Genomic DNA, 14,309 nt, shown 5'->3' on the forward strand with positions numbered 1-14,309 from the left:
GTTTGTGAATGTTTTTCTTTGACACAAACGTAATGTTTTCAGGCAATATAACGGTGTCAATTTGTGTCCTTGAACAAATAAATTATTTGTTGATTTAATGCATTCAACTAATCATTTTGCTGATTTCATTGCCAGAATCACCACTTTAAATCTTATGTTTACCAAAGATGTGTTCATACATTTTCTTGGAAATAAGTCATTCTAGCTGCAAAAAGCAAAGAAATATGACGATTCAACAAATCTTAATGGATTTGGACCGAAACTAGGGATACCCCCCTTTTTCAGACCAAATACTTACTTCAATTTGAGTACTTGCCGATACCAAATACCAATATGAGTACTTAATAATAATTACAGTTCTAAGATTGACATTAAAATCGTCCCGTGTTGTTGCTAACTTCAGGGCCAACCCCCTTCCACTTCAATCAGCAGGTATTTGGTGAGCAAGACTTGGGTGTCGAGGAGTTGTAGCATTTATTTACGGGCAAATACACTTTCCACGGATTTCGTGCGTTGGTAGAACATATTCCTGACTTTCCCTCTCCAGCCGATGGGAGTGCTCACTCCTAGATTTCACGCAGCTCTCTCTGGGCCTTTTTCTTAATTAATACCAACACTGTTTTTTATCCTCATCCACTCTTCCCCGTGGCAGCTGTCTATCTGATTACAGAGGGAGTCTGACTGCTCCCCGAACCACTGAGAGAAAAGGAGGGAGAAGAGAAAGAAATGAACTTGATGCACTCGACTCAAATGTACAGTAAAGCACACACTGAGTAATGTATTTTGCTCATTTCGCTACAGTTCAAGACAGTGTGAGGATAATTGGTGTCCCCAAATGCAACAGCTTATAGTCGTCAGTTAAGACTTTTTTCTTTTTTTTCTTCTGGCAACTTCCTGGTGTGTGTGTGTGTGTGTGTGTGTGTGTGTGTGTGTGTGTGTGTGTGTGTGTGTGTGTGTGTGTGTGTGTGTGTGTGTGTGTGTGTGTGTGTGTGTGTGTGTGTGTGTGTGTGTGTGTGTGTGTGTGTGTGTGTGTGTGTGTGTGTGTGTGTGTGTGTGTGTGTGTGTGTGTGTGTGTGTGTGTGTGTGTGTGTGTGTGTGTGTGTGTGTGTGTGTGTGTGTGTGTGTGTGTGTGTGTGTGTGTGTGAGAGAGTGTGAGGTGAGTTTTTTACGGAAAAGAGCATTTGTACTCTGCAAACCTGACTTGGACCAATAAAGGTTGTGCCTCAGTTTTCCAGTGGTCAGTCATGTACGTTGAGCTCAGAGAAGTACAGCTGGTATCAGGAATGAGGATTTACTGCTTCAACAACTCATTTGTATATTTCTTTCCCCAGCTCCTTCGCAGGAAGCCACCTCCGACGGATTTGTTTTACATTTGCCAGGAAATGTCAATTCCCCTCCCTTCCATAGCAAGTAGGGCTCCCAAACTGTGTTGACGATTTTAAACCCTGGCTGGTTACCAGGCAGAGCGGCTGACAGAGTAAACCGACTCGACTGCCAAGGAAAAAGCTACCAGCATGGCCGACGACCGATTAGCCGCCGCAGACTCTCTGGTCCTCACCCCGAGGGAACCCTGCTTCTTCAGATTAGTGTGTTGTGTGTTTTTTTTTTTTTTTTTAAGGGCCCTGCAAACCCACGTGGGTCACTAAATCCGTCCGATTAGACCTCTGCTCAAGTTGAAGGTAAAGTGGAGCAATGGCGGCGATCACGTAAAGTCACTGAACTCCACGTCCTAATACGGATAATAAAGCTGTAATTTTCAGTCCTGAGATGAGGGCTAATCAGCCGAGATAATTAGCTAATGAGTAAATCACCAGTGTGGGTGTGTCCGTGGCCGTGGAAATATGGCCACCAACACGGAGGCAAGTGCGCCCACAAGGCGTACATTTGTTGACTCAGATCTTCGTTCAGCTGCCATTTGTTCTCCGAACCAGCGGCGATGTCGGCGACACTGACTGGTGTGTTTGCGGTCTCGTCCCCCCCTCACGGCCAGGAAACCCCGAGTCGGCTGACTCATCAGCTCTAATTTAGCCCACCCCACTAGCAACGGCAGCAACAGGAGGTTAGCCGATTTGGCAGGGGGTCAAACCCCTGGTGCTGAGCTTCGTGCTTGCTGGCTGATTTCGAGCCAACAACTGGGAGGATAAACGAAATGCGGGGTCGTCCTCTCGTTTCTGCCCCTAATAAATCTAATTAACAAACATATAGAAACATACACGCAGCATGGATGTATTATCGACGAGCTCTTTCTTAGTTCCGTCATGGCTAACAACAGGTTAACGGCGTTGTGGCTGACATTCTGCCCGACAGACCGACACACACTGGCTGGTTTTCTGAATAAGCTGCCAGCGTTCACGGCCTTACTGACCCAGTAGTGTTGTGGGGCCGCTGCCGAGTCATGGAGCTGTCCCACAGATGACAATGGGGGAGAGGAGGAGGGGGGGAGGGGAGAGATCCTCATTCACAAATCCTCCAGTAGTGAGCTAGACAGGAAACTGCACATGTGGCAGGGGAATATTGAGGAAAGCAATCAGGGCGTGTAGGAGCCCAAAACACACTTCCATCTTCTCACATGTGACGATTTGCTCTTACAACTAAACAATTGATGAATCACCATAAAATAACATTATTTTCTTTATGAAAATAATATTGTAATTTAAGCCTTGTAAGACTTTTTGGGATTCTTCAGAGTGAGATTTTCTTTCAATTTTCTTTTGGGATAGTAGTCTTCCAAAATTAAAATTCTGTTTTGGCTTGAACGGGGATAAAACAATTCAATAATCAGACTTAATTGATCCCATTCTTATGGGAAAACTTGTACTTTTACCACAACATTACACCCAAATATCGTAGAATTAAATGTCCCCCACCACACACCCTGTTCTCTTTTTCATTGAGACACACACACTCGCACTTTCTCTCTCTCTCTCTCTCTCTCTTGTTACAATTCTTCTCTTTTTTTGACTTTCTCTCTGTTGCATGACCGGCTGGGTGGAAAGAATCACTTGTTTATCTCCCCCCGCTATCCATCAGGGGGCTTTTGCTTTGCCGTTGCTTAGCAACTGCAGCCGAAGTGTGTGCTTGTGTGCTTGTGTGCTTGTGTGTGTGTGTGTGTGTGTGTGTGCCAGAGAGACTCCATGTTGACATGGCAGACTGAGGACAGACAGACTCGTGCCCATCCTCGACGCTCCCCGCCGCCGCCGTGGCTGCCAGCCTTTTATGAGGCCGGCACTACACACACCGCGGCATTGTTCATGTTGAGAGAGAGAGACACACACAAACACTCCAGACTTGACAGAGACCCACTGATCCCACCGCTCCGCTGCGTGTCACTGGCTGCAATACCATAATCCGGTGTTTTTTTTCTCCTTTTTTCAACTCACTGTGTAGTTATGAAGGCTTTCTGAACAACCAAGACTGTTTGAATTAAGAATTATGTTACGTGAATGGTTGCATTTATAATTTCAGATGAATTACAGGTATTTAAAATGGAGGTGCACCTTCATAATTCTAATTTCTGAATGCTCATTACTAGAAGCGTAACGTCACGTCAATCTGGATTGATATATGGACTCGGTGATCCACGATCCAATATCTTTAATGCAAAGTGAGCACATCGATACATATCATCGTCTTTAAGATATGCCTTCATTTTGACATTCCCGTGGCATATCTGTGTCACCATTTCTGTCCTCACAAACCTCCGTCTGACAGAGCCTGGTGATAAAATAGGTGAATTCAAATTTTTATCACGACAGACTTTGTAATATCAGCCCATATAACATTTTTGTCCAAATAATCCATACAGTGTATATACATTACACATATTCATTAAATAAACATCAACATATATAAAGTCAAACAACCTTGACTGTCAAACCTTCCTTGCTTCAGGCTTCCTGGGATGAAGAAAACACCTGGTGTGAAGTTAAAAAAACAAAACGAAGCATGATGGCTCATTTTGCTCTTAAAGACCAGACTAGGGTAAAAATATCATCATATCAGAACATGTGTGCTCGATTGTTCACAGTGCGGCCTTAGTCTTTCATTTCACGCTTTATCTCAAAATGATTGTCATAATCTGTTCGTCGTTGTCTCAGCATCACGTTCTCCTCTCTCTCATCGCCCTCACATTCAGTCTGAAGGGTCAGACGAACGTGTCGACGTGCTGAGGGAATACCGGGGAATTGTTTGCCACTTTAGGTCAAGCAATCTCGACAATCGTTCCATGGGGACTGCAGCATCGTCCGTCATGCCATAACATGGAGTTGTGTGTGTTTTGGAGGAACAGTGCCAAAGCACTATCTCTCTCTCTTACCCTGAAGCCCTGCTACCGGTGATGAGGGGTTGGACAGGCGGGCATGTCTCCGGGGCAGACGTGTCTGGGGCAAGAGTCGATCCTCCAGCTCGACACTGCCTCCTCCTGTCCAGCACTCAGGAGTCAGGAGCTCAGCAAGCCTCAGCCCTTTTTATTGTCTTCATTTTTACACCCCCGTTATTATCCCTTATGTAACCCGATTAAACCGCCTCCTCCTCCTCTCCCCCCTCCTCCTCCGCCGGCCTGGGCCGATAATGAATGAGAGCGCGCCGCCTGCAGAGCTGCCTCACCTCATATGACACTCAGCAGTGTGCGTGCCGTGGGGAGTGATGACGTCACGCCACCCCCTGTTGTAAATATTGCATCTCTCTCGCTCTTCCTCAGCGCCGACTGACCTCACTTCACACCGCTCAAGACCTAAATCGGCTCCATCCCCCCACGATCCCCCAGCGCCGCTCTCCTTCTCGCCGTTTCTATGTAGTTATTTAGCTAATGGGCAGCTTTATGGCGTTACAGGCTTGTCGTCGCTCTCATCCATCTCTGTTGCTGGTGCCTTGCAGCGATTGGTCAGAAAGTGTACAGGAGCAGAGGGAAGGGGGAGGGGGATGAGAGAAAATGGTTTACTGAACCCTCTGCACACTTCATCCATCTCACTTTCACCCTGTCAGTAGATGTGCTAGTTTCTGTTCAAGTCCTATTTGTGTGTGTGTGTGTGTGTGTGTGTGTGTGTGTGTGTGTGTGTGTGTGTGAGTGTGAGCATGCTGGGAATAAGAGTACAGTGAGTTGATTAATTTTGCCCTTTAACACTGTGAATAGGGCCTTGATCGGTACTTGATTCCTTTTTAAGGTATCCACCGAGATAACCCAATGCCAGTATAGAATACAATCCATCCCTTTTTGTTCCCAAAAAATTTTTTTTTTGGGCCCCGTGAAGTCACACCAGGTTGGCTACCGGGTGCCCAAAAAAACTTGATGGAGACGGAAAGGCCGCCTTATTGTAGCGTGGCACCATTGTAAGGTGGGGGACTCTGTGGAGGCACTGATGTTAATGGATTGTTGTTGTGTTGCAGGACAGAAAACGTGTCTCCACCTCCACGGCGTGTTCCCCTACATCTACGTACCGTACGATGGCCACGGCCAACAGCCGGAGCACTACCTGCGGCAGGTGGCCTTCAGCATCGACAGGGCCCTCAACGTTGCCATGGGAAACCCCGCCTCCAGCACCCAGCACGTGTTCAAGGTGGTGCTGGTCTCTGGCATGTAAGTTACTCTGGATTTTCTTGTCTTACCAACACGACCGAGCGGATGGAAACAAGAGCAGTGTGAGAAGGGACTGCAGAACGCTTTTTATTCAAATTCATAAAATAACAAAAGGGGGACATCCTTCCTTATAACAATGAATTATCCAGGTTTCCATGTTAATGTGGGCCCTCTCTTGTCTTTCAGGCCTTTCTATGGCTACCACGCGAAGGAGAAGCTCTTTATGAAGATCTATCTGTACAATCCTCAGATGGTCAAAAGGTAAGGTTATGCCAGATCGATGCGCTCAAACGTGAGTGGAGATCACCCTGAGCTTGTTCGATGTCGCCTGAACGCCACATGTGGCGTGTGCCCACGTCTCCGCCACTTTACTAAACGGAAATCAATTGCCGTGTGTGTGTGTGTGTGTGTGTGTGTGTGTGTGTGTGTGTGTGTGTGTGTGTGTGTGTGTGTGTGTGTGTGTGTGTGTGTGTGTGTGTGTGTGTGTGTGTGTGTGTGTGTGTGTGTGTGTGTGTGTGTGTGTGTGTGTGTGTGTGTGTGTGTGTGTGTGTGTGTGTGTGTGTGTGTGTGTGTGTGTGTGTGTGTGTGTGTGTGCGCGCGCTCTCTAAATGTGCATGGAAGCACACAGGGACGCCGGTGAACTATTTGCCAGAATGATCGATGTTAGTGGCGACAAAGTGAGTGGAGTTGTACAGCTGAATGGGTTGCCTGGCAGAGAGCCGAGTGACACATAGGGAGGGACTGACAGTGAAAGAAAGAGAGGCTTGAGGAGAGGACGATGTATACCACAATGAGATTGGAGAAAGGGAAGAGGAAGACTGGGATAGAGAAAGAACAAGGGACCAAGGTAATGAGGGATTTAGGGAGGCGAGAAGGAAGCAGAGGGGGTTGAAAAGAGAGACTTGGAATGGCAGGTCTGGCGTCCCCGCGTCTCCTCCTCAGCCTCTCGTCTCTGATCAGCCAGTCTGACCTTTTTAAAGGGGGCCATGACTCCAGGAGACGGAGCTTAAACAGCCACACAGCAAGCTGCTCTCCGTCTATCAAACTACCACTGTAACTGCACACGGTTCTGTGGTTGAGGAGGGTTCTTTTTTTTCTGTGTGGAGGTTCAACATGAATTTTAATGAAAGGCCTACCTTTTTATATATTTAGAAGCGCTCTGCGGATTCTAAATGTCAAAGACAATTAGATGACGTCCGAGCCCGTAAAGGCAGTTGTATAATGTCTGAAGGCTCTCAGATTCTAAAGGGCCTCTTTACAAACTACGGATACTAAAATATAAACCGCTCAAAAATGCCAAAAGAAAAAAATGGCCAATGCAGCGTCTTGCCAGATGACAACGCATTCCCGTTAGAGTCCTGGTAGTGTCACATCGCAGAAACGCGGGGAAAGCCGCTGACCACAACGTTCGAATCTAGAATGATTAACTGTCTCCAAGTTGTTGTTGTACCGGCCGCAGAAAAATGACCACTTGATTTGTGTAATTGTCTTTAATGAGTAAGCATGTGCGAGGTGACGGATGTGTTTCATGATGGAATATCTTGTGTGCTGCAGGGTGTGTGAGCTGTTACAGAGCGGAGCAGTGATGAACAAGACCTACCAGCCTCACGAAGGCCACATCCCCTACCTGCTGCAGCTCTTCATAGACTACAACCTGTACGGCATGAACCTGCTTAACTTGGGGGCTGTCAAGTTCCGCAGGGGCCGGAGCAAAGGTAAGGGACAAAAGGCGCAAACACACTAGCAACAAAACAAAATAAGTATATATCACACACTGCCACAGAAGAAGGAAATATTATATTTTCATATTCCGGTCGATATTCATGTACTTTAACGATAGCTCACACCTTTCCATTCATGGCCAGAGTTGCTGCTGTTCAGCAAAAGTTCTCATTTCAAGAAACATCGACGGTGCAAAGCAGCGGCACCGGGGAGCCGTGACGGTGCATCCGTGATCCCGTCGCATTCCCTGTCCGTCATTTAGCTCGTCCTAGACCCAGCAAAAAATGTTTTGCTCCAAGCATGTCCTGCCTCTTTGAAAGTGAGGACACAGGGTGTCTGCTCTCCGGCCAGTAAAGCCAACAGTCACCGGGCCTCTCACAGTGGGAGTTTCTGGCTTGGGGGGGGGGGTTTCCACCTCAGATCTCGGATGAACCCGACTCTCACAGGCCGTCTTCACTTCTTCCTCATGGAGACTAAACCCCCTGACTCTGTTTGATCACAGCTTAGTCCTGAACTCAGAACAGTAACCCCCCCCCGGTCATGTGTGATGGCATTAATGATTCAGGGGACGAAATTCCACACTTGACTTTAATAAAGTTCTGTTTTCATTCTTTTTAAAAATCCTCATGCTTGACTCCCCTCCGACTAAAGCCAAGTTCCCATGTTTGATCCACCTCTACGCTGATGCAATCAATGGAATCAATGCAACAAAGAAACTAAAACACCCCAATAATAGGTACACCTGTTTACATTTTGCCCTCCCCCCGAGCTCAGACTTGAAAGCAAGTTAATCTGGGATAAAGTGGAAGAATGATAAAAGGGTCTGGACTGGTAAAAAAGTGCTGAATAGAGATGAACAGAGGCCTTTAGTGTGTTTTGAAGTCCCTTGCACAGCTTGAACACTCTGCTTCAAAACTAAAAGTAGAATGCATTCTTGTAATGACCCACGGGACAAAACGATGGTATCAAGGGCTTCTCGTTGTACCAACCTATACTCTAGCAAATTGTGGTGTCATTGATAATAAGTCCAAAACCCCAGGTTAGCCCAAAAAATATTCAACTATTATTATAAACACAAATTGTTAGCCAGGCTGTCCTTTGTAAACTCTAATCACACGTTAAAATCCAATTCCCTGGTTCAACTTTGACCTCCTTTACTTGCTGTCGGGTTGGGCACACAGTCAACGAGGGGCATTTTTTTACTCTGACTTGCAGATTGTTGCATTTATTTATTATTAAATTTTTTTAACGAATGTTCCAGACTAACTTATTTCCAAAATATGAAAGTGAAAGTATTTCTGTTGCCTCTACGGCTCTCAACATGGCGACCACTTTTTTTCTCCCCCACATAAACATTACACTTAATAAACATTTGCTACATAGATTGCTATATCATTGTTTGATAGCTCCCCATGTGAAAACCAAGCACGGATTGAGTTATTTTTGCTTCCCACCTGCCGCCTTGCCACACGGACAGGACATCTTTTGGAGCTCACTCTACCCGTGCCCTTTACCGTGTGTGTTTTCCAGACGACGCAGCGGCGGTCCCAGACAGGTCAACTCCCAGCAGTCGTCCCAGCATCAGCCCCTATAAGAGCTCCTGCTCCTCCAAGCTCAGCAACAGCACTCTGGGTGGCACATTCGTCCGCTGGGAGGAGAACGCCATACCCTGGTGAGTCCCGCCTGCACAGGCCCCTCTGCTGCATTAGCTCTTACTGCCAGTGAATTTCCTGAATAGCCCTCGTTCCACAATTCTCTCCTCATAGGTTGCCCCGTCTGTCTTTGTCAAACGGATGAGGTCTTACTGAAAGAGCATGTGTTTGACCATGTCTGTCTGTCTGTCGTCTGTTTGTCTCCGGCTTATCTTGGATGCTACTGAACTGATCAGCATTATTGACTGTTTTCATACCTTCATCGAATGCCGACTCCTCACTCGTATGAACCAGCCGCTTGGGGCCACAAGTGATCAACAACGGCTTCAGTAGCAGGAGGCATTTCAGGCAATCGGCTAAAAACAAGCCCTACCTACTGTAGTCTCAACAGTGGTCAAATTCTGGCCTTTGTCCTGGTTTAAAAACTGTCATGCTCCAATACATAATATTGGAGCATCTGAAGATTAATTTCATACCTGATATGTTATGATCTGCTAAAGTCAGGCACAATTTGAGATTAATAAGTACCAGCTTTCATTAACTTTGCTTCATTCTTGACTGCAAACGGAATGCAAGGGTCTGCTAGAGTCCACAGGACGTTAATGTGAATGCACAGATCCGTCCGTACCGCCACTGCAATACAAGTGGTAGCATAGCGATCTGTTGCGCATGCTTGGGACTCCAGGATGTGTCTCATTGCGGAGATCTGTGTGTTATTAATGTTCGTTTTTCCCCCCCTGTTCCCGCCAATCTTCCTGTCTCGTTAGGTTAATTATACAAATTAATAACAATAACTGCACTTTAATTCCGCCCTCAAAAAAAAAAGCCACAAAAGTCTAACTTTCTTTATTCTTTACATTCATTCTTAACCAGCAGTACAGCGTGATTTCCTGCAGCACCTCTTGAAGTATTTTAACAGCACTGGTTTCCGTCTTCTCACAGCTCCCTCGTCCTTGATGAGGTGGCGAGGCAGAGCACCTGTGAGCTGGAGGTCGATGCTGTGGCTGTAGACGTCCTCAACCGCCTGGAAATTGAAAGTAAGACCCCTCAGGGCAACGTCCCCACCCGCTGCACCCCCTCCAACAGCCTTGGCCACAGTATCCTCTAGGCCAGTGGTTCTCAACCTTTTTTTCAGCGATGTACCCCCTAAGCAGTGCGCAGCCTCTGTGGTTAAAACAAATATGTAATACACAGCGCTGTGCCATCAGTGTCTGATTTAATATAGAATATATAAAATTCACTTTATTATCTTACACTTCTTATTTTTATTTATGAAATAACAATTTTCAAAGGATTTTTGAATTGATGCTAATTTTAAATATATTTGTTTAAAATCCCACGTACCCCCTGGAGAGCCTAACGTACCCCCATTTGAGAACCACTGCTCTAGGCCGCTCTGACAGTCAGAGGAATGAGACTGGATGGGGGGGGGCATGAAGGTGGAAGGTCGTCTGCTGAATCATCAGTGCCTAAGCACCTCTGACAATCTCTGCACATCAAATCCATTAGCAGCCCTAAGCATCAACACCGTGGAGCCGACCTAACGCCTTCCGTCTGCTCCCCGTCACAGTGGAGCAGAGAGGGGATCCAGGATGGACTGATATTTCCCGGAAACTGAACAAAACCCAGAAAGCAGGCTGGCGTTAGCTGACAAAGCAACGCATACCCAAAACACATGCAACTATTGCACGTTTGGTTATGCAACTTTCTGCAGAATGTGCCTAAATCTCAGGATTTAGGGACTTTGTCTTTGTGCTCTTTGTTGGTTTAGATTTTTATTTTTGCCTTTTTACATTTTTTTTCTATCCCCTCAGTTGAAGCCAACCACAGCTGCGAGTCTGCAGTTTACTGCTGACACATAGTTTGTTGGTATTAAAGTCAAACATTTCTCCAGCGGGTACATTGGAAGCCATATGTGTGCAGAGTTTGTTGGTGCAGCTTCTTAAAGAACAGTAAACGTGTCCTTGTCAGTGTGAGGCCCTCCGGTTCGGCTGAGGGTTTCTTTTTGTTTCCCTACTTTAGCTTGCATGGAGGCTGTAAGTACGCAGTTAGTCCTTGTGATTTAAATCAGGCCGGTCTCCGAATCGTAAACCACAACAAGCATCTGTCTGAGTGGAGAAAGGAAAGGAGAGGCCTCTCCGGGGCGGGCAGTGCTTGTGTTCTGACTCATACTTTTCCATCTGCTCTATAGCTGTGAACTAAACCCAGCACTGTTGAAAATGTACCTACAGTATGAATGGGTTGAATTTTGCAGTACGGTCTGGCGGCACTTTGATTCATCAGGCCCGCTGGACATTAAAATAAACATTTGTCTTTGTTGTCGGTTCAAAAACTCCTTGGAGCCTAACGGTATTGTTAGTTGACCCACTGTGCTCTGACTCTCCTCTGATTCCAGATCAGATCGGCAGGAACCCGGGCCTGCAGGCCATCTGGGAGGACGAGAAGCAGAGAAGGAGAGAGAAGAACCAGGTCTCCCAGATAGAAACCCCCGAGTCACAAGGTGAGCAGACCCACAGTGGGAACTCTTCTAAACACAGGAACAGGAAACTCTTTTACTTTGCTTCTTTCTTCTCAGTGCTATTGTAACTCCAAATGATCGCCCAAAAACTATGAAAACAACACTTACAAAGTTTTAAGAAATTGTAATTACCTTAAGGCTTAGAGTGGAGGTTTTGAAACATGTAGGTATAAAAAAGAAAATGGTAGGAAAAAGCCCTTTTTAAATATTAAATATTCAAAGCGCAGTAAGCTGGGTTTCCTTTCTATGTCTCATTCGAACCACTTCTCCCTGACCTCAGTGGAGAACGTCATGATGTCGAGGAAAGATGCGAGATATTAGGGAGTGCCAGGAGAATCCGACGACTGAACTGTGGGACGGCACTATCTCCTTTCCTTTCCTAAAGGGTGGTCCAGTGTATCCTCTGCTAAAGGCGATAAGAAAGGAGGCATTGAAGCACAGTTTCTCAGCATTTAGAGAATTTGACCAGCTCTCATCCTGGCTGCCACCTAAATACTTGCAGGTCATTTCACTCTGTTAGGAACCTTCCAAGCAACTTTATCCTCTAACCACAAACAAGAGCATCTGCTGCTGACGCTTTCACCTAGATCCAGGTAAACCGGGGTCGGAGAGAGGCTATGTTAATGTCCAGGGCTCACAAAGAATACATTTTTTACAGAAAACATGTGAAATGAAATGCATAACACATTTAGTTGTACAGTCATGGAATGTAGGCCCAGTTTTATTGTTGTGTTTAAGTGATTATAACTCCACTGAAAGAGACCACTACCAGCATGCTTAAGAGCAAAAACCCTGGGAATCTCACAACTCACAGTTTTACAGGAACAAGGAAGCGCACTGTTGAATCAGTTTGTCTGATGTTTTCCAGATCGCGGGTTCGTCACGTCGACGGAGAGCGAGAAGATCTTCATGAAGAGATTCAAGGAGATCCTGAAAGAGAACGAGTTTGACGTGTGAGTTCCTCGCCCTTTCTTCCGCTCTGTTGTCACCGGCGACACGTTGGGGGTGGGACCGATGGGCTCGCCTGAATGTTTTGGAACAACTTCAAATTATTTTCAAGTGTCTGTTGGACGGTTGTCACTTTTCACTGAAGAAAGCCAGAGTCGCTGGCAAGGAGCTGGAACTTATGAAACCATGTATTTATAAATAAGCACAAGATGCTCCCAGTCACATCAGCGGCCCACAGTCTCCGACCGCATTCATCACGAGTCTCTCTCGTCTTTGATTCTGTGTCGAAATGAAGCGTCCTCGGTTTTCCCCCGTGCCCCCCCGACTTTGCGTCTTTGTCCTCCAAGGCAGGGAGGAAAAGGAGCAAGTGAAGTCAGAGCAGATGTAGCGAAGGGGGCGGAGACAGAATGGGCATAGCGCGGAAGAGAGGGGGAAAAGGGGGTTGGGGGGGAGAGAGTGAAACGATGTCGGCGGAGGTTTAGGCGGCCCTCCCCGCGATGTACAGGCATGGAAGTATTTCCTGTTATAAAGAAAAGTACAGTCGGCCCCAGCAGCCGTGTCGTTCCTCAGCATCGGATCCAGATGGCTTCTATTCACGAACCTCTGATATCAGACAGGAACGGAGGGGAGGGGGGGAGCAATGTGGTGTGGGCTTTCGGTGTGGAGTGACGGAACACACACACAGCTCGCTGGCGGCTCTCATCTCTCCCACTGCCTGACTGTCTCCGTCCCTCACTCTGTTATTACTCACACACAGCCTCCCTCTCGGCTGGCTTCCCCTTGCTTTATTATGCATCGCTATTGTTGCTGCTGTATTCTCTCTTTCTCTCTATCTCTCTCTCTCTCTCTCTCTCTCTCTATATATATATATATATATATATATATATATATATATATATATATATATATATATATATATATATAAATAATTATTTTTTTTGGTGTCTTTTTATTTTTTACTCCGCATGTCGTTCCAACATTTTTTTCTTCACAATTTCTTCTCACTTTTTATTCTCTTAACCCTTTACTGCACGGATATGTGTGTTTTTTTGAGAGGGGAAATATTTTTGGCCTATTTAAAGTTTATTGATAATTTATCAGTCAGATATTTTGGAGCACCAGTGTTAACCTGACCCACCAGATGGTTTGCCCCACAGAACCATCTAAGCAGCGGTGATTGGAAACTGTTTGGAAAAGGGGTACTGGTGATTGGATAAACCATCTGTCACTCATACAGGAGAAGAGAGATAAAGATATTTTCCACTGAGAGGAGCCGTCAGTGTCGTCCTTCACTCTTCTTTCAGTACTCTCCTCTTCCGATGGAACTGATGCTGTTCAGCGTCTACGCTAGCCTTTGTCAGGAGCCGCCGTTGTTGTTGTTTAGAACAAACAGTGTCCTCACACAACTAAACAGCCACTTGTGGTTTGGACACAAAACTTGAAGCCTGGCGAGATTCTCTCGTGACATCACGAGGATGCAGCCGCCGTGCAAAGGAAATAATATGGATATAAATTCACTAGGAAAAATGATGAAGTGAAAACAAGCAACATGCAAGTATTGTATTCATACATTTCTTACTTCTACCCTTCACAAAATGCTGTTGAAAATATGGATCATTCTCATTTGTAAAAAAATCATTCTGCAAAGGCCAAGACTGCGTGGTTTCTTTTGATCCTCGATAAGTGCAGAACCGCCTCTCAATCCTGATTGGTGGATCTAGTCTCCCTCCACGTCAATGCTGTTGAGCTCACTGTCCTGTCTCTGAGGGTTGAGACCCAAACTGTTACGAGGTATTGTGTTTTTGGGGTCTCTCCGGTTCTTGTGAACGGGATCTCTCAGAAAGTTTGGCAGGAATTTATTCAAATTTGGCACAAACGTCCACCTGGACTGATC

At 46.0% G+C, this 14,309-nt stretch overlaps 1 protein-coding gene across 3 annotated transcripts in view; it reads left to right on the forward strand.

Annotated features, from left to right (window-relative positions):
• Nucleotides 1–14,309, forward strand: part of rev3l (REV3 like, DNA directed polymerase zeta catalytic subunit) — a 60,677-nt gene that overhangs the window by 21,979 nt on the left and 24,389 nt on the right. For 2 of the 3 annotated variants that reach the window (XM_034528418.1, XM_034528419.1), the window contains exons 2-8: nucleotides 5,386–5,575; nucleotides 5,762–5,836; nucleotides 7,130–7,290; nucleotides 8,828–8,969; nucleotides 9,892–9,986; nucleotides 11,345–11,449; nucleotides 12,336–12,420. In XM_034528418.1, coding sequence (XP_034384309.1) covers nucleotides 5,386–5,575; nucleotides 5,762–5,836; nucleotides 7,130–7,290; nucleotides 8,828–8,969; nucleotides 9,892–9,986; nucleotides 11,345–11,449; nucleotides 12,336–12,420 — 853 coding nt within the window. Of the gene's footprint in view, nucleotides 1–5,385; nucleotides 5,576–5,761; nucleotides 5,837–7,129; nucleotides 7,291–8,827; nucleotides 8,970–9,891; nucleotides 9,987–11,344; nucleotides 11,450–11,658; nucleotides 12,061–12,335; nucleotides 12,421–14,309 lie in introns of those variants that run through there. The other variant, XM_034528420.1, reaches the window with a different exon arrangement.

The sequence above is a fragment of the Cyclopterus lumpus genome, chromosome 24, assembly GCF_009769545.1.
Source record: "Cyclopterus lumpus isolate fCycLum1 chromosome 24, fCycLum1.pri, whole genome shotgun sequence".
Classification (NCBI taxonomy): Eukaryota; Metazoa; Chordata; class Actinopteri; order Perciformes; family Cyclopteridae; genus Cyclopterus; species Cyclopterus lumpus.